Source organism: Cyprinus carpio, chromosome A2 (genome assembly GCF_018340385.1).
Source record: "Cyprinus carpio isolate SPL01 chromosome A2, ASM1834038v1, whole genome shotgun sequence".
NCBI lineage: Eukaryota > Metazoa > Chordata > Actinopteri > Cypriniformes > Cyprinidae > Cyprinus > Cyprinus carpio.
The window spans coordinates 10,723,957-10,746,663 of NC_056573.1; the positions used below are offsets into that span (position 1 = coordinate 10,723,957).

General features: G+C 38.9%; 2 protein-coding genes across 2 annotated transcripts in view; one reads left to right on the top strand and one right to left on the bottom strand.

Annotated features, from left to right (window-relative positions):
• Positions 1–7,201, top strand: part of LOC122147963 (unconventional myosin-VIIb-like) — a 28,862-nt gene extending 21,661 nt beyond the window's left edge. The window contains exons 39-47 of the mRNA XM_042772219.1: positions 383–488; positions 575–688; positions 784–871; positions 981–1,087; positions 2,369–2,554; positions 2,970–3,086; positions 6,343–6,426; positions 6,531–6,650; positions 6,737–7,201. Of these exons, the coding sequence (XP_042628153.1) occupies positions 383–488; positions 575–688; positions 784–871; positions 981–1,087; positions 2,369–2,554; positions 2,970–3,086; positions 6,343–6,426; positions 6,531–6,650; positions 6,737–6,829 (1,015 nt within the window). The 3' untranslated portion in view covers positions 6,830–7,201. The remainder of the gene's footprint in view (positions 1–382; positions 489–574; positions 689–783; positions 872–980; positions 1,088–2,368; positions 2,555–2,969; positions 3,087–6,342; positions 6,427–6,530; positions 6,651–6,736) is intronic.
• Positions 7,202–12,229: 5,028 nt separating this feature from the next.
• LOC109064893 (angiomotin-like 2a) lies at positions 12,230–18,943 on the bottom strand. The gene is made up of 10 exons (XM_019081922.2): positions 18,712–18,943; positions 17,102–17,836; positions 16,663–16,825; positions 15,800–16,001; positions 14,540–14,835; positions 14,193–14,380; positions 14,017–14,106; positions 13,773–13,909; positions 13,418–13,555; positions 12,230–13,193 (listed from the first exon to the last, which is right to left on the bottom strand). The coding sequence occupies exons 1-10, from the start codon at positions 18,750–18,752 to the stop codon at positions 13,108–13,110; spliced, it is 2,076 nt and encodes a 691-aa protein (XP_018937467.2). The 5' UTR covers positions 18,753–18,943; the 3' UTR covers positions 12,230–13,107.
• Positions 18,944–22,707: the final 3,764 nt, after the last annotated feature.

Consider the following 22,707-nt stretch of genomic DNA (forward strand, 5'->3'; position numbering starts at 1 on the left):
TCTGGGTGGCTACGGTGACCATCTGATCTGCATACGGACTGGATCTGTATGGCTACGGAGACCTCGGAATAAGAATGAAAGAGACTAATATTAGCTTAGATGCCAGCTGCTCTTGTTAGGGGTTGCCACAGCGGAATTATTCACACAGCCATTCGGCACAGGTTTTATGCCAGATACCCCCGGTGCTGGGACATACTCATACACACACTCTCACTCCTACAGCCAATTTTACTGCATCCACAGCGGTAACACACTGATCCAACAAAACTCAACAAACATGTCTGTTGGTGTTGGCTGGTGTAGTGTGAATTAGCCATTAGATGCCAAAGTGAAGAGAACATTAGGGCTAAAATTGATCTAAAAAGCAATGTTTTTTGTACAGTATTGAGGGAAGGAAGTTGCCTCCTCACCAGGTGGAAGTGGACGCCGTTCAGAATAACAGCACTCAGATCTTCCATAAAGTTCATTTTCCCAACGATACATCTGAAGTAAGTAGTGGTATTACAGTTTAAACAATTCGACTCATTGTTTTTTCCATTCATGTTAGAAACGCTCTCTTTTTATTTAATTTTAGATATTTGAGGTGACCTCCACCATGAGGATCAAAGACTTATGCCGCAACATTGCTAAAGACCTCCGGCTCTCTTCATCAGATGGATACAGTCTGTTTGTTAAAACATCAACAAAGGTTTCAGATATGATTTCTTTCAGTCATTTTGTTTTTCCTGATGGTGTTGTTTTACGTCTATGCTAATCTTCATGGGTCATCTCTGATTCTTTCAGGTAGTAAGTATGGATTCTAAAGAGTACTTTTTTGACAACCTCAGGCAACTCACAGATGTCGTCAAAAAAGGAAAGAAAGTCAAGGAGGGTGAGCTGTATAACATAATAAACTACTGTAATTAACCTAATATATATTCAGTAGGTTGTGTTAAAATCAGACTCTCACTCACTATTAATATTATTGATCCTGAATACAGCTACTCCAACCATTGTGCCTTACCTGGTGCTCTTCATGAGGAAGCTCTGGTTTAATGTGATCCCAGGAAAAGACATAACTGCTGACCTAGCCTTCCACTTTCCCCAGGTACATCGTCTATCTGATTATTCCTAATCTGGTCAAGCCAAATACTGTCAGCAGATTGAATAGGCGTGGTTGATTGTAGACTCAGAATTAATTGCCCACTGATATTATTGGCTAACAGTTGTGTTTGTTTGACAGTCTACATCCTTCACAGATGGACGCTGCTGTGATTTAGGTTAAAAACGCATGAATACTCAAGACATATCAAACAATCTGTAATAACAGACAAAGCAATATGGACCACATATTAAAAACAGTTACTCACACTTGTGTGGTGCGACATTACTGTCAGATCCAGTATAGTCGACACAGAATCATCTTGTAGTTTCAATCATTCTGAAAATCCTGCGTCAAATTGTGCCTTGTTTGTATACAAATCCATGGTAAAATGCAGTGAACAAAGGACAAAGTTCTTAGTGATATGGTCTGGATCTTCATTAAAAATAAAGTACATTCATTCTTTTTATAATGTTGGGATGAGAAGGAAGGCAGTGCACAGTGTCTTGATGTCTTCGGAAAATCTTTCTCGTTTGGTTTCAAAACATGCAGTGATATAGAAGCAGATGTTGGTCTTCTTCTGCGGAGACAGTGTTTAACCACAATATTTTGTCATAAAGTGGTACAATCCACAAGCTAATATAAGATGTTTTTAGACTAACAAAATAATTTTGAGTTCTGAAACTTACAGGATGTTTTTATAGTACACTGACCTTATATGTCAAAAGGTCAATGGAATTTTGATTTCTCAGTTCATAACCCCTTTAAATACAATCCTAATTACAATCAACAAGTAAAAATCCATTCAGCAGATTGTTAGGCTATAAACAAACTACAACATGGTCGTACAACTTCAATATCACCACCACTAAGCTTCTGTTTTAACTTTTATTTAAAATCTACAAGCTGGACATTTTGAGTGAGAATAGTTTGCAAGATTATAGTTTACAGCATGGGGGTAAAATCGGACTCAGAGTTTACCTGTTTGACATGATGACTTTTAATGTCCCCAACCTTCCATATTTATCCACTTCTTGGCAACCATCTTTTTCACATGTAAAGAGTTCAAAAAGAAATCCAGGAGTATGATACATTTTATATGGAAAAATAAATCAGAGACCTTATTTCAGACATTTAACCATAAACCCTTTCAAAAACTAATTGATTTTATCACAATAAAACCGAAAGTGCAAAAATGCCAACTGATTTCTGAGTTTTAGGACTCTTTCCTGTGACACTCTATTATGCTGTGCAACATTGCCCAACTGTCTTCTTTTATTTTCCCAGGAGTTGCCGAAGTATTTGCGGGGTTACCATAATGTAGCTAAAGAGGACATGATCAGTCTGGCAGGACTGCTGTTCCGTATTCAGGTTGAAACGGATAAATCACAGTTTGTCATGATCCCTAGAATGTTGAAAGACCTGGTGCCAGCTGATCAGCAGAGGATCATGACTCCTGATGACTGGAAAAAGGTGATCCTCAAGCCTCTTATTTATTATATGGCTCTGTATGTTTGACCTTGTTCCAAACCTTAGTAAGGTGCCTACATAGACACATACACTAATGTTCAAAAGTTTGGTGTCAGCTGTTTTTTTTGTTTGTTTTTTTTTAAATTCACAATTTAATCTTGTGACGGACCATGTGACACTGAAGACTTGAGTAATGGCTGCTGAAAATTTTTAAATATATTAAAATAAATCTGTTATTTGAAAGTGTAATAATTTTTCACTATATTAGTCTTTTTATGCTAAATAAAGCCTTGGTGAACATAATAGACTTTTCTCCAGAATGTAAAAGGGATTGTTTAGTATTTATATATTTAAGTAACCCCTGGCAACCCCTAACATCAAAATGAATGACAGAATAATTTTGGTCTTTGGTTTGCAGCACATCATCAACGCATACAACAAGCAGGCAGGCATAACTGTGGATGAAGCCAAACTCCAGTTCCTGAAGACGATCTCACAATGGCCTACCTTTGGATGTGTTTTCTTTGAAGTAAAGGTAACCAGGACAACACTAAAAATAATTCTCCGGTAACTTACATAACCTCGGTTCCCTGAGATAAGGTAACGAGCGTTGCGTTAACACGCTATGAGGAAACTCCTGTTTACTCTGATACTGAAGCCTGATTTGATCATGTTTGTGTAGCTGCACGAGCCAGTGGTGCTTCAACCTGCCAAAAGGAATCATTTCGTCAAAATCTTTTGACTGACGCGACAGTCATCGACTTGCTGCTGCTTTATAGAATGGCAGCTTACACAACGCTCGTTCCCTTATCTCAAGGAACCAAGGTTTCGTAAGTAACCGGAGCGTTCCCTTTCGAACTGTCTCTCCCGTTGCGTTAACATGCTATGGGGGAGGCTTCCAATCACACGGTGCTATAAGCAACAGCAGAATGAAGCCGCTCTGCAAGCCCTGCCCCGGATCACTCTTACTGAGGGCTCCTGTAGGTCTGAGCTAACAATGAGGCCCAAGCCGCCTAGGCTGAGGACTACATAACAAAACCTTCTCCACTTACAAAGTGGATTAGGTAAACTTAATTGGACAAAATCCATGCCTGCAGGGCAGCGACGTCCAAGTTATAAAACTTGGTGAAAGTTGACGGTAATGATTAGCCGGCGGCCACACAGCTATCACAAATAGAAATCAAAATACACTCAAAAGGCCCCAACTGGGCAGTGTGGATTAGGGCCCCATTCATCCTCTGAATTGAGAAGAGCTAGAAGGGTGATGACTTGTGCTCTGAACAGGGTGAAGAGCACTTAGGCACATAGTTGTGTATTGGTTTGAGGACGACTCTACAGTCGTTAGGCACAAACTCAGACATGAAGCACTGACTGACAGTGCCTGCAGGTCACCAACTCACTTGACCGACACTAACAAAAGGCAGTGGCCACAAGTCGGCCGACTGGAGCAGTTTGAAGGGAGGGCCCTGAGGACTATAGATAAATCCCAAGTTGGCACAGTATGAGGACGTGGTGGATTCAATCTCAGCGCTCCCCTCAGAAACTTAACGACAAGGTTTCCAATTGACTGGCCAGCCACAAGAGAATGATTTGCCACGATGGCTGCCACATATACTTTGAGCATGGAAGGGAAGTGCCCCTTGTCCAGTAGCTCTTGTAAAAAGATCAGTACATAGGACGCATCACAAGAGGACGGGTCCTCGTTCCATGCTGGAAGGTTTTTAGGGCAAGAAAAAACGGGAAAATCTCGAGGCATTGCCAGGTTCCTGCACTGCAGGTTTGATCAGGAGCTGAACGCCTGTCTGCCCTCGTACAAAGCTCCCATATTTGAGTTGGAAGCATCTGTCATGACCATCTTCCTTCTGGAGGTCAGTCCCAACGGGCTACCTGATTGAAACAGGTGAAGGGTTTTCCAAGGGGCCACAGCTCTGATGCAGCTGTGGGTTACACTGAGATGAAAACGTCCCAGGTGCCAAGCGTGGGATGGGACATGGGCATTGAGCCAATACTGGAGGGGCCGCATATGAAACAGGCCTAGAGGAATCACAGAGGAAACAGCTGAAATGAGGAAGAGCATGCTCTGAAAAGCCCTGAGGGGACGTGAAAATCACGAGTCTGAATGACGCTGCTAGCTGCTGAATTATCAGGGAACAATCTGACTTAATCCATGCCCGCATCTGGGCATAATTGATATCTGTCCCCAAGAAGGCCACTCGCTGGCTGGGAGACAGAGAGCTCTTGGCTAATGAATTTTTAAGCCGCTCCAGGTGGCTGTGCAGCAGTGACCTTTGAGCAACGGGGGTTTCTGTTCCGATCTGGCTAAGGCCAGCCAATCGTCTAGGTAAATCATAATGCAGATTCCTATCCGTATCAGAGGGGAAAGAGCCACGTCCATGCACTGTGTAGGTCCAGAGACAGTCCAAATAGTAGGACTGTATATTGATAAGTCACCCCCTCGAACACAAATCTCAAGAGAGGTCTGTGATGAGGGGCTATCTGGATGTGAAAGTGAGCATCATTCAGATACACTGATAAAAAAAAGTCCTCTGAGAATATTTGCACAAGGATCTGCTTCCAACTCAGCGTCTTGAATGGGTGATTCATCTTCTCTGGGAGCTTGCTATTCTGTCTTACTTCAGCGCCGTCAACAGAGGTAAGGGTGGCAGAATTTGAAAAGTGGGCACGTGCTGAGTAGGGGCGCGCTACGCCTTGATGAGTTCAACTTCTGGGAAAAACAGCACCGATCTCTAGCGGGAGATTCATTGACGACAGCCCAGCGGGCAACATTCATCTAAATAACTGTGTGCAGGCTCTTCCAGAGCTGACCATTCTTAGCCAAGATTCTCCATAGCCTGGTGAGAATGCAAATCAGTTTGCTCTCTGCCAGCCCGTAAAAATCCATTGGGGAGAAGGGTGTCAGGATCCTCTCCGGAGCATGCCCAATCCTCCAAATCTGAAGCTGTCAGTGATATAGAATCATCAGTGACAGCTTTCAAACCACTCATAGATGAGAGCGCTGATGCTCACCTGTAAACACACCAGCAGATCAAAGTGATGAGCAAGACTCATATTCTCGCAGTGAGTGCAGTCTGCTTTAGTGAGCACAGCCTCAGCGTGGGCGTGGCCCAGGCACATCCAAATCTGAAGCTGTCAGTGATAGCGTCAGCATTCTCCTCTGATCCGGCTAAAAGGATCAAACCACTCGTTCTAGAAGAGGGGCACTGATCCTCACGTGCAAAACACACCAGCAGATCAAAGGGCAGTGGGGAGAGTGAGCACGCGAGACCTGTACCAGAGTGAGATCACTCAAGCCCGGTTGCTCATCCCTGTGATTCCGCTGTTTCTTCCTCTGTGCTAACTGAGAGGGGAGAAACGGGAGAGCAGGGCTGCCTTCTTTAAATAAGGAGATCCGCAAGCAGAGAAAGGGAAAGACTTCTGTTCCAGTGAGCACAGTCTCTGTGTGGGTGCTGCCTAGACAGGCGACACACTCAGCGTGCCCATCAACATCATACAGGGGGTCCCTGCATGAGCCACACTGACGTCATGACATTTGCTGGGAAATTTGCTTAGAAATTTGCTCTAGATGCCGGATAGCAGCAGGGGAAGGCTTCTAGTGATCTTACACTGCTGTGGCTTTTTCTCACGGTGGAGAATAGCAGGCTTCAGTATCAGAGTAAACAGGAGTTTCCCCATAGCTTGTTATCGCAATGGGAGAGACTGTTCAAAAGGGAACCCATATTGCTAAGAAGGGGGGGTTGTTTTCTTGACTCTGACTGTCCTTTTTCTCACAGCAAACCTCAGAGAAGAGCTACCCCAGTGTTATTACGCTATCAATCAGTAAGCAAGGAGTTAGTATCATCAACCCTAAGACAAAGGTACAAATTTGTCTATATATACATAATACAACTATAATGTACAGCCCAACTCATCATTGTGTAGTTTGTGAAGTTAACAAGTGTTTTTGCTGGCTTGTCTGCAGGAGGTGCTTGTGATGCATCTTTTCAGTAAGATCACTTCCTGGTCTAGTGGAAACACCTATTTTCACTTGACCATCGGCAACCTGGTGCAAGGCAACACTCTGCTCTGTGAGACCTCTGTGGTAAATATTGCGAACACACACACACAATATAGCAAGTGTCACCTGAGCATATGTTAATATCCTCTCTGACTGTTTGTGTCTTGCAGGGTTATAGAATAAGTGATCTCCTGTCGTCTTACAAGGACATGTATCTGAATGAGATACCAAGGGTGCGGAAATCAAAGGGGATCAACATGTAGTACAATTGTTTTTTGTGGCATTTCTTTTTTAGATCTTTACTATAATAATTATACTAAGAATTTTTTCATGTAATGTCTGGAGAATTGAATAAAAAAAATTACATTTAATAATTACTGTCAAAAATCGGTTTTAAAATCGTCACTTTTTAATATGTAACAGTTACTAGTATCGATCTGTCAGGGAAATCATAGTTTTTGCTTTTTGCTTTTATGTGCATATATATTTTAAATGAATTTATAGGCTTGAGTATTTATTTTTATTTCAATAGTCCACCCTTGACTTTGCATTGCAGTGTTACACTAGGTGGCAGTATTTTTACAGTTTAATTCTAATCTAGCTACTACTGCTTTGATGGAACTATCATATTTAACAATAAAATGTAAAAATCAGTATGGCTCTGAATTTAAATTTTAATTCATGAATGATGACTAGCTGAACAATATGTCATCAATGATAATATTCCACAATTTAAATTGAACTTGTTTCTTAAATTGCATTCATTTTGTTCATAATAATTATACTTAGTTTGTAGTATTTGCAGCTTGGTTATATAATATTGATATGGTATATTTGACTCTTGATGTTCTAAACTGTGATACACACACACACACACACACACACACAAATATACACTACTGCTCAAAAGTTTGGGGTTGGTTTACATTTTTTAAAATATTTTTTTAAAAAGTCTTCAAAAATACAGTAAAACAATAATATTCTGATCATTTGAAAAAACTGTTTTCTGTTTTACTACATTTTAAAGTGTAATTTATTCCTGTGATGGCAAAGCTGAATTTTTAGCAGTGATAACTTGTCACATGATCCTTCAGAAATCATTTTATTTACTACTGCAGACTGAATTTCCAAATCCACAAAAAAATTGGGATTTACTTTTAGGACTTTAGGGATTTTCACAGCCTCTCTTGCTGTTTAATTCTTCCACTAAACCAAAAATATCCAGCGTGCCTCTCTCAACCCCTAGCCTCTTGACCAGCAATTCAGCTATTCCATGAAACTGAAAGAAAGCCTTGTGCTAAAACTGGAAAATCCAGCATGAATGCTCCACAGCAATCATCGTAATCGAGTGTAGAGCACGCTTTTTGGCCCTGACGCACACTTTGCCATGTGCTCACTATTACCAAATAATAACAGAGGACCCTGGGCAGGAGAGAGAAAAGTCAGAAACACAACACTTCACTGTGGGGGACTCAAAAAAACATTTCATTCATGTCATGCCTAAAAGTGAATTGTATCCATTTCTCTTCAGCCCTGAACCTTATTTTGTCTTACCGACATGAGCCTCATGTTATTAGAAACATGTTCTTGATACCACAACGTCATGGCGCCTTCAGCCTTCTCAAAATTTCAGTCTGGAGCTATTTTACTGTTGAAACCATAGGATGCTGGTGTTTTGGAGAAATTGTATCAGTCAACCAACCTTCTTGTAAACCTATATAGGATTTACAGAACAAAAACAATTTATTGAAATACTTGGAAAAGTAAGTAGGCAGTAAGTAGGGGTAAATTCAGGTGAATTGGAGAAATTTTTTGCCATTGAGATGACTGGAAATAAACGTCCCAATTATCTGTTTTCTATTTTTAAAATGTAATTTATTCCTGAATTTTCAGCAGCCATTACTTGAGTCTTCAGTGGCACATGATCCTTCAGAAATCATTCTAATATGCTGATCTGGCGATCAAGAAACATTTCTTAATATTATCAATGTTGAAAACAGTTGTGCTGCTTAATGAATGAAACTTATTTTTAATTATTGAACTAAATGTATTTAGTTGATAGCATGCATTCATTTTTTAACTTTGACTGCCCTAAATTTTGTAAAATCTTTTTTCGTAGCACCGTATCACCACATTGCAACCCTTGACCTCACTTTGAAAGCCCCTTTATGAATTATCATCATGTATTACTTTTTTTTTTTTTTAGCTCAGTTTAATTAAAAACAGGCAGTTTTTTTTCCATTGTGTTTTGAACCGTCATGTTACTCATGCAAATTAATTGAAAGAGCCCAGCAAAGGTAATCATGGCCAAGTGCTGAGACTTTCAAACAGCAGCCCTGAAAAATGCAGTCATGCACGTGACTAGCATTTGAAATGCTGTCATTCCTAACCATTAAAATGCATGATGGGAAAGCTTTAGTCATGGATGGGCTATGTGTGGCTCCTTGTGGTTTTACTGCTCTTCATCATTGCACTGCCCTACTGGAGTCATGAGATATGGTTTGGATTGTGTTATAGTTTAAAAATATGAAGGCAAGGTTGCATTAATTTATTCCCCTTGCAGCGTGTTTCAGATCTATCATTCAGAGAGAGTCCAAATTGAAGGTTATTATATCCAGTCATCAATCAATGCTGGAAATGTGTGCGGCTGAAGTAATCAATCTGCTCTCTGAGAGCACAGCACATGCAACCAACATGTGCAAGACAATAAACAGGACAGCTTTTTAGTTTATAAAGCTGACCTCATTCATGCTGGATTCACTTGAAAATTTATCCTGTTTTCAGAATTGTTTGGTTCTTGGCTGATTGTGCTGATCTAAAAATCATCTAACATCTAATCTAATGTTGTTTTTCAACAAACACCAATGTTCCCAACCGCTTGAATTCTGATTTGAAAGGCGGATTGCTGCACCCTCGCTCAAACGGATAGAAAAATTCATATTTGCGAGGACCTTCAAATGCTCCACGGCCCTCCATTTTGTTCATGTTGAGGAAGCAATCCAAAGGTAAAAAATGTCAAGTGCTTCTCAAAAGTCAAAAGAATGCTGGCAGCGTTTCTCTCTGTGAGGAGGAAAAGGCCTCCACTGCGCTTATAAACAAGATGAATTGCAGTGTATCGCATGTTTCCTGGTTCCCATGCAGGCTGTAACTGCCATAAAAATGCTAAACCTTTTCATTCCAACCAAGAGGATTTTCTCAGCTCACATAAGCTCACCTGGAGCCAAGTTTGTTCTTGTCTTGGTATGAAGATCCAGTGCCACAATGTCGTCATCATGTTTGCCTGTTAAAATGTTACTTGGTTAAAGATGGTTTATTGCAAATATTGAAAGCACATGTGAACATTGTCAGTGTATATAGACGAGGGTCATGAACTCCCCCACATGATGGAGTGCTATTCCCTCTGATTTCTGTTATCGGTTTAAATTGCAATGCTGTTATGATTTATAAACTGTACTTAAAATGTTCTGATACTGAGTCATGATAATCCATTAGTATCACTGAATATATATATATATATATATATATATATATTTATAAATACTGACTTTATATATTTGATCATTTTTGACAGTGATCTATCTATGTTGAATGTCTGCTTCAAGAGCTGCATTTGAAAGCAGATGCATTTTAGAGATATTCAACCTGGAACGAAAAAAAAACAAACAAAAAACAATCGATTCAATGATTCATTTGAATTGTCCTTTAACTTATCCTTCCAGCCCTACTGACCAATCATACTTATTTTGTTATATTATCCAACAAACCTTTGCTCTTTATTATAGGCTGTCCTGTAAGTTGGGGTAATTTTACAGAAATTATTCAAACATTTTGGAGAAAAAAAAATCAGTTTCCTTGAATAATTATCATATATCCAATTTCCCTGAGTTTTGTTGGAAATGAAATGAAAACTGTTCATTTGTTCTTGGTGCATTTTTTTTTTTTTTTTTTGTTTTTTTTTTTTTTTTGTGATGTGTTTTTTGTGTATTTTATTTTTTTTTTGTTATACTTTTTATTATATTACATTTCTTGTACAAGATATTGTTTAAAATTAATAATATTTAAAATATAAAAATGAACAGATATTGCCCATTTCTAAAGCTTCAGTAGCTAATTGCAGTATAGTATCTTTTTTAGTAGTTTGTAAACTGTACCTTGTAACTTAACATGCTAGTTTTAAAGTTAAATGGAGAAATTTTCTGTGTGGGAACATAAATGCATAAATGAACAATGGAGGTCATAATCAGAGGCATTACTACTGTACGTGGCCATCTTATTTCCAACAACAAGCATTGTTCACTCTTGTTACAACTGAGACCTGAATTCCTGAGATTCCTTCATCAATCAGTCTTTTGTCTTTGAAATGCCTTAAATAGTGAAGCATCCTAGCATGCTTTAGCTTACTTACCATAGATGATATCATTGCGCATGTTTTTTTCCCATTGCACCCTAATGTTGTCCTAAGGACGTCCCATCAACTTCAGAATTTCAGCTGAGTATAATTAAGTATAATTAAAACCATAAACTATACCTTTCCCTTTTGGAAAATGCATTTAAAGATTTGTTTGGCATTTGTAATTAAGACATTAATTGGTTTATTTATGCACCTTCTATTACACGTTTGTTTTGAGAGGTTTTAACATTCAGTGGGGTTCAAAAGCCTGAGAACGTGAAAATGCTTCCATTTGGCATTTTTTTTTATTTTATATATTTAGTTTCATTACAAATGATATTATCAGCATAACAGTTTGACTAAAAAGATAATATGACATCTAAAATGGTATCAGCACTCGAGCTACATGAACTCCTCTTATGTGTAATGTCTGTGCAGAATCTCTAATATTTTCTTAAATAAAATTAGATTAGTTTTTTATCTTTATAAAACTTTATTTCCAGATTTCAATACAGTTTTGAATTCCAAAGTTTCAATGTGTTTTCATTCTTTTGGGCCTCACTGCTGTATACAGACAGATTTTTGGCCCTAAAAACAAGGAAATCAAACACACACACACAAGATTTAGCAGGAATGCATGTGGGGTATGTGAGCTGCCCAGTTTTCACACAGTTGAGTGCCTTGTTCTACAGTATGTAAACAACTGACTTACAGTAAGATCACCCCCCAAATAACTTCCTTATGAGCAACGCAAGTCTAAGTTGCCTCTCATTACTATCACAAAGATCAATTAGTTATAAACGAAACATTACATCTAATACAGATGTAGCCTTGCTCTAAATTTGGAAACTCAGAGTGTGACTTCAATACCATGTTACAAAGCATGTGACTACACTAAGAAATATTGAGTTTGCTTTGTCAGTGACAGTATTTGTGGAATAGGAGGCCAGATAGGTTAGTCAATGTTGGGTAAGTCAGCTTTGAGTGAGATATCTATTGTTCTCTCTCAAAAGCAGAATGTTTGTCTGCATGCCTCAGAAGTCTGAGTCTAAAATGTGGCTAAAGGTGCGCCTGAGGGAAATTACTTGAAGTTTTCTCTGGTGAAATATAAGAGCTGGAATGCCCCTCACTGGCATTCATTTCTAATTACTCATCTTTCTCGGACTGTGCGAGAAAAAACCTCAAATGTGCGAAACGGGCTGAAATCCAGTAGATGGTGCTTGCTAGAACCAACAGAAATTCCCAAAGGGCTTCACAAAACAAAAGACACATATTTTATATATTAATAGCTTTATTGTAAATGTATGAAATGTTTCAGAACATTCACATCTTTCATTGATTAAATAGAAGAGGTCAACCCTTGGCCATGTGTTTTGAACACATGAACTTTGCTGAAATGCTCTTTGGCATCAGTTCCTCAGCTTACATTCCAAACACAACTCAAAATAATTGTACAAAATATATATTAATATTTACTTTGAAATGACACCTTGACCAGCAAATGTGTCATTTAGGAGCAAACACATTCAAAAACAAAATACAAGAAAGCAAATTATAATACAGTTGGTTTTCTATCTAACAGTTCTTCTGGACTCTTAGGTCTATATCATGTTTTTGTCTCACACAATGTGACAGCATAAAGCATGCCAATCCTAGAAATGCAATGTAAAAGAATAACTTTGCGGAAGGGCGTAACAGCCATAAATAGAAAAACATGAGAAAAATGTAAGCATTTATAACATTCAATAAAGGTGGGGTGGAAAAGATACATGCAAGAGCTTCAGTCTCAAGAAGAAAGTCGACTGAACTGGAATGTGGTGAAGTTACCACAGGTCTTCTGAGAAGAGGGACAATGCAATAGTGAGGACAGTTTAGAAGTTTGTGTCTGCCCTCCTGTACGGTACGGCTGTAAATACCAGAAAAAACTCTGTAGGATTCTCGCCAGCAGCAAAAGTCTCCATAATTCAGTTTACTGCCTTATCTGTCAAAACATACCAGACTGGAGATGTAGTTTTAAGAGAAGAGCTCAGCTCCCTCTTTGATGAGATTTTTGAGCAGCTCTGTTATTTAGCTGGACTCTTGCTTCACAACATTATAGTGATGTGGTGTTATTTAATGTCTCCCAGAGCTAGTTTGTCCGAGTGTTCTTCATCAAATGAAGATCTCCACTGCTTCAGCCGCCACATCATCCAGGCCCTTGAAAAGGTCCAGAGCAGATGGTGCTTTCTGGATGTTATCTATGAAAAATAGTTACAAATATTAACCAGTTATCACAAAATGAGGGACTACATCAGGAGAGAGACATCAGTGGTAGACCTATTTATAAAGGATCACAAATAAGATTTTTAACAAATGACTTTTAATCTATGTCTCTGAATTAGCTTATTTTTTACACACTGAAGTCTGTATTATTTTCAGTTACTTTCTCATATCATACATAAACAGCTAAAAGCTGACTCACCAGAGCTGGTCTCTGTGTGGGAGGTTTGATCTGTTGTCTGTTTCTCTAACAGAACTTGCTCAGGGTATCCCAGGGCTGCTTCCAGAGCGAGCGTCAAATGGGACGTACCAGTCGCCTGGTCACTGGAATGTCCCTTCCCTGGAAAAAAATCCATAAGTATTTGTAAGAATTTCTTCTCAGATAATTTCATGCCATTCTCAGACCTTACTAATGCTGCTAATGTTAGTCAGATACTAACTTGAGTAGTAAATGCTAATTAGGAGTGAACACTAATGTTAGTGTTAGTCAGACACTAACGTAACTATTAAAAGCTATTTGACTGCTATAGTGAAGGCTACTAAGCATTGACACTAACCTTTGACTTGGGCGGTGTGTGTGATGGTCTCAGCAGTAGCTAGTCCGGGGTCACCTGACTCTCTCTTCTGCAGCTTCTGCTTCAGGATACTAATCACTGTGTCCTTCTCCAGCATTTGGGCGTACAGGGCACGGATCCTGACAACATATTAACTTGATGAGTCCTACACAATCTTAAAATCCAAAATGGTTCATTAAACATGACTGAAATGTATTTTTAGGTGCATCGAGGATGGCTCTTTTACCTGTTTTCTACCTCCTGGTTCCTGTGCTCAGATAATGGGAGCTCCTCAATGAAGGAATGGCAGGGTGAATGGTTGATGATGGTTGTGTCTCTATGACGTTTAGGAAAAAAGCTATTAGAAATTGGTTTAAAAACAAAAAAAAACTCAATATGCTCTGAATATTTCTCCTTTTTTACCTCTGAGCTGCAGCGGTGGCAGCGGCATCCATCGCAAACTCCCTCATGGTCTTCTCTTCCAAGTATTTCTGTTCCCAGCGCGTCTTGTCAGCCTCCAGGGACAGAATGCGCTCTTCTTTCTCCCGCAGAAGCTCTTGCAGTGTGGACACACTCACATGGGATGCTACGGAGACTGGCTGAGGCTGCCGCTGTGGACAAAGACAAGCAAACAAAGTGTAAGATTGTTGCAATGTCCTGATCTGAAGTCTCAAGCTATTCTTAGCTTTACCGGAAGGAAACAGCCCTGAAATACAATGCTAAGACACATCTGAACAGTTAAAAACAAAAAGTAACCTTCGTCTCAGTACCTGCTGATTTCGGAGGCTCCGCAGTTCCTGCTCTAGCCGTGTCCTCAGGCGCATTTCCAACCCTTCTCTTTTCTGGCAGGTCGCCTGCAGCTGAGTTAGAGCCCCCTGCATACGCTCAACCTTCTCCACATAGGCTCTCTTCCTCTGCAGCTCCGTCCACAGCTGCTGGCTGCGTGTCTGCGTGGACCTCAGTGCCGTCTCCAGGGCCTCACTCCTGTGCTGCTGACTCTCCACTTCGTTTCGCAGATGCTGAACCTCCTGCTCCAGATGTGCACACTGCAGCTGCTGTTCTTCATCTGTCAGAAAAGATAGAAAAATTGAGATTAGTACAAGCAACTAACTAATAAAATAAAAATAAATTAAAGGTAAATTGAAATATTAAAAAACAAAATCAAATAAAAATGACAAAAGCACAACAAATTTTCTAAAATTAAAATTAAATTATTATAGAATACAGATAATAGTATTCAAAATATTCTAAAATTGCACTGTTCTGCAACCATTGATCTGTATATTCTATTCTATTCTATTTTTTTTTCTATTGTAGCTAAGTTCGAATGCAAGAACTGATGAAATGCATACGAAGGAAAAGTATGTTGTTTTGGATAAAAGCATCCGCCACAAAATGTTTTCAGTATATACTAATCCATTATGTCCAGTCATAACAAGCATAGATATTTATGTGAGGATGTGAGAAAGAAGCTGAAGGAATGTTTATGCAGGCCCTCTCCAGCACCACTCCTCATTGACTTCCTGCTCAAGAATTTAATCGCAAAGTCCGGAGCGCCTCATTTACGCAAGCGCTTAAGGAATGCAGAGGAAAGGAGAAGCAGTGAACCACTCTCCCTTTGACCCACATCCCGGAGCTTATTTCCCATCAGTTATTGCAAAACTCATCATCATCCCTACTCTTACCACTATTAGCAAACAGGAAGTGATCGCTGAGCAGAACATTTCATTAATTGTCAATGTGAAGCAGACAAAAGCAGTGGTTATCTGTCCCCAGGCATTCTCTTGTACAAAGCTAAAGTCACTTCTGATATTTAATCCTCTTTTCTGACTGTTCAGATCCACTAAGGCGCTGTTATGTGACTGAAATTCCTGCACTGGAATGTTCTAATTGGAAACACGTTCCCTCTTTAAGTGAAATGACTCAACAGAAAAACAGATCTCACATTTGGAGTGCAACTCTGGATTAAGAAGTATCCAGAGCATGTGAAACAGTAATGAGGTTTAATGTGGCCGTGTTCATGAACTCACTCTTAAGAAGGAGCTTCTCAATAACATGTTGGTTCTGGTCAGCAGCTTCGGCTTCTTTTGCCGCTTGAGTGCTTGAATGTTGTAGCCTCTTGATCTCCGCCATCAGCTTGCTTCTTAGCACTTGCTCTAGAGTTTCTCTTTTAGCGCAGCCCTTCATCAGAGTGTCGTAGGCCTCTGAGATCCTTTGGATCTCTTGTTCTAGCTGGGGGAAAAATAAAAGACAATTAAGTTGCAAGTCAGATGTGTTAATCTAACAAATACTTAAAGTTGGTTAGCAATCAGTGTTGCTGGATATGATTAAAGGTGCAGTCACATTAGGGAAATTTTGTGTGCAAAAAAGCTCCATAGTCTATTGTCAGTAGTGAAGTCCCTTTCAAAATAGGCTGCTTTCTGCTGGCCAGCATGTTAATTTACATAACCATTTTTCTAAAAAACTAGCAAAATCTGCATGCTGAACTTTTTCACCCTCATCCAAAATTGTAGATTCCTATTGCATTGACTAGTTTTTGCTCACAAAATTTCATCAAGCAATGGTAAATGTGACCACTCCTTAAGAGCACAGAACAGAGAAGGTGTTTAGGAGTGGAAAAACCAAAATGGCATTAACCATGACTCCATCATCCCAGGCATGTTTACACAAGGCAGTGGCCTGATGGTTAAGTGCTCAAACCTGGGTAATTATAATTCTTTCAGAGTGAGCAACAGCTTAACTGCACTGATGTAATCCATTGAAAACACTACATTGCCTTTTGGAATTTAGCCCAAGTCAAATGAAAACTACAAAATACACTTATACACAAATAAAGTGTCTCTGCTTTTTTTTTGTTAAGAAAAAAGTAGATTTCAGTGTCATGTGATTTTACCTTCTGAATTCTGAGAGCCTTCTCAGTGTGTCCCTCTAGCTCCTGTTTCAGTCTTTTATTCTCGTTCGTGAGCATTTCTAGTTGACTGCGACTGCAAGCTGTGACCTCCCTGCCAGCAGGAGGAGATGTGGAGAGTCTATGGCAAACCTCTGGTGTTTGAAGTCTGCAGTGGCACAAGGTAAAAATCATGATGTTAGTTAAAAAACTAAGCTGTGGCATTCAGTTCATCTTAGTATGTTAGTATGGTTGGATGACAAACTGCATCAGCATGTCCCATACTGCATACTCAGCCATAGCATCAGCCAACAACAGACTATTAGTCATAATGACACATCTTATAAAGTACGTCAGAACTGGAGGAAATTCTTATGCTATGTTACCAAATTGAATGTCAGCTGTGGTTAAGTGTAAATTTTGCAGTTGTTATAGTCTTCTCTACCTGTTGTGCTGGGAATGAAATGCTGGTGGTGCTTTGTAGTAATGTTCATACTCCGCTGCTTGTTGTGCAGGAAAGGGGTACTCTGTATAAGGAACCTGATTATTGTATTCCAATCCTTGGTGGCTATATTGTAAGTGCTGGTTTGCATGATATCCATGGATCTGAGGGTAACTGGCAGAATATGTTGCAGGCATTTTACTGCGCTCTACTGAAAACTGCAGAAGCCGCTCACTGAGTGACCGTACGTGGCCTCGCTTCGGGTCCCAGCTGTCTTCCTCCTCACAGGGCTTTGGGATGGTTTCACTATCCTGCAGTGAGCAACCCCAGTTCAGTTGGCTCCACTGGGAAGCCAAATACTGAGACTGGGCCTTGGCTTGTTCATAGGTGGGCAGCTCCTCTCCGTGGTGTGGGTGTGTTGTGTAGTTCTCAGAGTGCTGGTAGTCGACCTGGTGCTCTTGACCCTGGGGTTCTTGGCGAGCAGAGAGTTGAAGAGACTGGGGCTCCTCATGGCTGAGGCTCTCAGATGAAGACTGTGAAGAACCAGTCTCTCCGCTGCCACCTCCAACACCTCCTCCTCGCCGCAGGGCCTGCTGCTGGATGGCCAGGAGTGTGCGGGCATCTGTGGGGTTTCCATAGCGAAGCTGCTCTTGGATTAGTCTGTGCAGGACAGTACCAGACACTTCTTCACCTCTCATTTTATTTGATGGAGACAAGTATTTATGATCTGAACTGGACCTGGAGGGCAAGACCGATCCAAGAGAAGATTATGATTTTTCAATAGTCAGTAGTTATTTAAAAAAAAAAAAAAAGTTTTTAGTACTGTATTATTTATTTTTTTTTTAAAGAGTATTTTTTTTGAGCTCTATTTTTTTTTTTTTTTTTATATTTTTATACAGTTTTTAGAGAGTGTGTGAGATATTTTGAGAAAGTGTATAAAGATATAATATAATAATAAATCGAAGCCAACTTTACACTGTAAAATGTTGTCACATAACAAGCTTCATTTGGTAATAAATGTTTTAACTGGTGTTGCTTAAATCAAATAATAAGCTAATATTTAATGACAAAACCAACTATATAAACTTGCACCATTGATAAGGGCAGGTCAGGCATACCCACTTTTTACCATATAGTTAAAATGTATATAAATAATAATAATAATGATGATGATGATGATGATGATGATAAATAATAATCTAAACAACTCAGAACATCAAATAATTAAAAAATAAATAAATAAATACATTTTAAAATAATAACAATTCCAAAATAAAATCAAAACAACTCATACCATTTACCAACAACTATTCAAACACACACACACACACACACACATACAAGTCTTCATGCCAATAGTAATGTAGCGCTCAATGTGAAATCTTTATTATTCCTATAACTCGTCCCCAGTTGATTAAACGCCATAAGCATCACACAATTTCGTTTAACTTTTACTCAACAACAACAGATCGTCCTCAAATCGATAGGGATTAATCGGTGTTACATTTAAAATCTCTTATATTCCGTTTTTCTGCGATTAAGGCAGTAGTGAACGCTTGCGCTACTATTGATCATTAAATTGTCTGTAGAACGAACATTGACGATTAACTTACCAACTAAAACTTTCATTCCACACGGATTCTGTTAGTGGCATGTGTAATAATCCAAGTAATCCAGCTAATGTCTTCTGTATGTGTTTTATCTCCTCGCTGTGTTTGTGTGCGTGCGTTCAGATCTGGTTGGGTTATGAGCCAGTAGGCGCGCGCTCTGCTCTCATAAATAACTGAGCGCGCCTGGAATGATCGGAATGTGTGAGCTGAGCTCAGGCATCAAAAGTGAAAAGAGAGAAATGGAGAAATGGAGCCATTTAACCCAGCAGCTGTAGTTCCGCTTACGTCCACCGGGGCTTTCACAGGAGCTACGAGCGCTCAGGTTTTCACTGAAAGTACTGTAATTTAAGAAAACGGCCCAGTTGTGGTCGAAGTAAATCCATGGCAACATAAAGCCTTGTTTTACTACAGAGAAGCTGAGAAGTGATGTCACATTAACCGAGAAAAGGTGTCAAAAGGTGTGACCCAATCTGAAAGGTATGCAGACGTGTTGACACAAGATAGGAATACAAATTACTAGAGCTAGAAGATCAACCTTTGTGTATTTAAGCATATTTTCAAGTACTAAACGAGTTTACGTTTTCTTCTGTACAGTATGTTGCTGACTTATTTCACAGCATAGGCTACAACATTTTTTTTAATGCTGCCTTTGGACTTAGTTTATGTGTTCTTTCTATTATTTGTACTGAAAATTCAGCTTTGCCATCACAGGCGTTAAATATAGCATATTTAAATAGAAAACAGTTATTTTTAATTGTCATGTTTCACAATAGTACCGTTTTACTGTGTTTTAGTCAAATAAACCTGGTGAGCATAAGAGACTTACAACACAAAGCAAAAATATCTTAATTATTTAAAACTTTTGACCATAAGCAGATGGGGAAGACTACACTATATTTCCAAAAAACCTGTCACAAAATGGGACAGTGTATATCTTCTAGTTTATTTTAATACTCTAAAACAAGTCACCAACAGGAAACAGGGAAGGTAACACCCTGCTATGGCAGACAGGGTGGTAACTTTTCTTAGTTGCCATGTGGTTGTCTATGAATCCTCAGGTTGCTCCTAACTAAAGCCATAATAAATGGTAAATGGTAGAATTCCACAGAGTGAATTGGAAAGAATGTTTATTCAGTTGATCTGGACTGATTACGCTGAGATCAAGCAGCAGATTTCCAATGGAATGGCAAAAAGCAAAGAGCGTGATGTTTAAAATAACAAGGACAACTTTATTTGCTTCTATGTTATGATATTGAACAATCCTTCATACACATTCCCCTCTTGATTTGACGGATAGCAGGGTATTTCCAACTAAGTCTCAGACAGTGAGTCAATGGGAAACAGGCATGTGTTGGACGTGTGGCTACTTGATTGCAGGTGTGAATGAAGGAAGCAGTCACTGGCAAGTCTGTACAAATCTATAAAAAATTTGAGTCTTCCTCAAAATCATTCCAGGAAACAAACTGGAAGACATCAAAGCACCACCTAGTAGTGTGATCTTCCACCATAAACCCCGCACTAATAGCCATCCTGCTTTGTTTTTATCCAACAGCCCCTTTAGGGGCCAAACTGGAATATCTCCATTCTTTCAACCTCCACCCTTATGTCTTAAACCTTGGAGTTATAAACTGCCGTGTGGGCTTTTTAGAAGAATCACAAGACTTAGAACAGTAGACAACTGAAAGGAGAAAATACAGAGAGAACTAAACTCAGCACAACAGAGATCAGATGTGGTTGTTTGGGTTGTGCGAAACAGGCACTTGGTATGGGGGACTAGAGAGGATGCTCTATTTTCATCACAATTCTGCCTTTATTGGCCACGAATGGCCTGGCATATTTTCATGGCATATTTGTGATTTAAGATGCGATTGAAGCATGAGCCACTGAAACAGCTTACAATGAGCTAAGTTGTTTACGGACGTCCTCGGCTCCAGGCCACTTTATCTAGAACAAAACTCTATTAAGACAAGCTTTTGATATCAGAATAAATATAATATGTCTTTAAAGAAAACCAACAGGAATATACTTTTTAAAAATATTTTATTAATAGGCTCTATTTAAACACAATAACAGGAACATTTTATGTGTCCTCACTAGCTACAAATGCTCATAAATCAGGCTAATGGTGATTATATTTAAATCTAATAATGTGCATATCCAGGTTTCTGTGAGGGTTAGGTTTAAGGGTTGGGTTAGGATATGGAAAATAGTATTAACCTGATATAAAAACTAAAATCTACAGACATGTGACATGTGACATCTGACATGTGCTTACTTATATAATCACACAAATCAGTGTGTGTGTGCTTGTGTGTGCATGTTTGTATCTACTTAACCATTTTAAAAAGTTGCATAAAAATAAAGTAAAGTAAAAAAAAAAAAATGTAAAATGCAGTTTTCTGATAGTGTTTGGGTTAGGGTGTAATATGTAAAACTACCTTTATATAAAACAATATACACTGCAAATCTGCAGATTTAAAGATTCCTGTCTTTTAATTCAGCTTGGAGTTCACAACATGAGGTATCGATCTTCTGTTGCTCACACATCTTCATGCGATGCAAATCTACAGGGCAGCGTTCACCAAATTTTGAAATGCCGCAAAATTTGCGTAAACGTTACATTTGTATGCGTATGAATGGAAGTCAAAGGAATGAAAAGTGTAGTATGACCTCTCCCTGATTCTGTGTTTTTAAACAAATCTGTGGAGTGAATGAGTCAATGGTTCATTCATAAAGACAGGGTTTTTTTTTTAATTATTCCTGAATGAATCATCAATTTTAAATGAATCATTTGTATCTGATTCAGTGATTCACTCACTCATCACACACATTTTCACAACACTCTGGTACTGTGAATGTATGAGACTTGAGGGGGAATGAGAAATAAATAGACACATGATTTTTAATGAAACCCTTTGGTGCTGGCAATAATCTCACAACAATAGATAAAGAAATGTTACAATACAATAAGTCACAATTGCTGATGTACATTGTTTCCTAATGCAATTCTGCAAAAGATGGAGTGCTTTGAATACAAACACAAAACAGATTAAATTCTGCCCAGGATTTGTATAAAAAGAAACCACAGAACCTGATATGACAGTTGGTGGTGTTAATAATTTGTCAGTATGTCTTTGTGTGAATGGGATCCTTTGCACCCTCTGTCACAGTGTCATTAGACATAATCAGCCTAATCTACAACATTCCTCACCTCTGGTGTCTTACACTCAAATTCTTCTCATGACTCTCTGTCAAGCCGTAAACCTGGAATGAGCAGCAAAACAGTTGTTCATTCCACACATATGTTCATACTATGGTTTTTCTTGAGAATTATGAATTGTTCCATAAAATCCAATAGGTACTTGCAATTGTAAACGCAATAAAATAAAGGACAATACATGACATGGGAAGTGACAAGCGATGCAACACAATTACAGATGGAGTTGCATGGTGCAGATCCCCTAAATAGTTTTCCACTGGATCATGAGAATGCCGTTTATTCATGTGGGTCCATGCTTTAACCGGCCCTGTGCCCCAGAGCAAATAGCTGCCCCCACTCCTGCTGATCCAGCACATAGCTCACACTCAGTGGTTTTGCCCACCAAGGTGATGGAGGACAAGAGGAAGAAGGATATATATAGACCTTAAAAAGTTTCTGAACTCTTACAGCACACATTTTACAAAATGTAACACAATTATAAAAAAATAAATGTTGCACAAATACACTGTAAAAAATAAATGTTAAATATGTGTTTGGTTGAAAAAAAAGATGTACTAGCCCTGAAGTTTATTAGATTAAAAAAGTATTATATATAACATAACAAACATAACATAACATAACATAACATCTAATGTAACATCTAATGTAACGTAACGTAACGTAACGGTGCAAATTATGATATTTATTTTAAAATATTTTTTGGAACAATATAAAAGTCTTTGTTGTCCCTTTTGGTCAATTTAATGCATCCTTGCCGAATAAAAGTATTATTTTCTTTC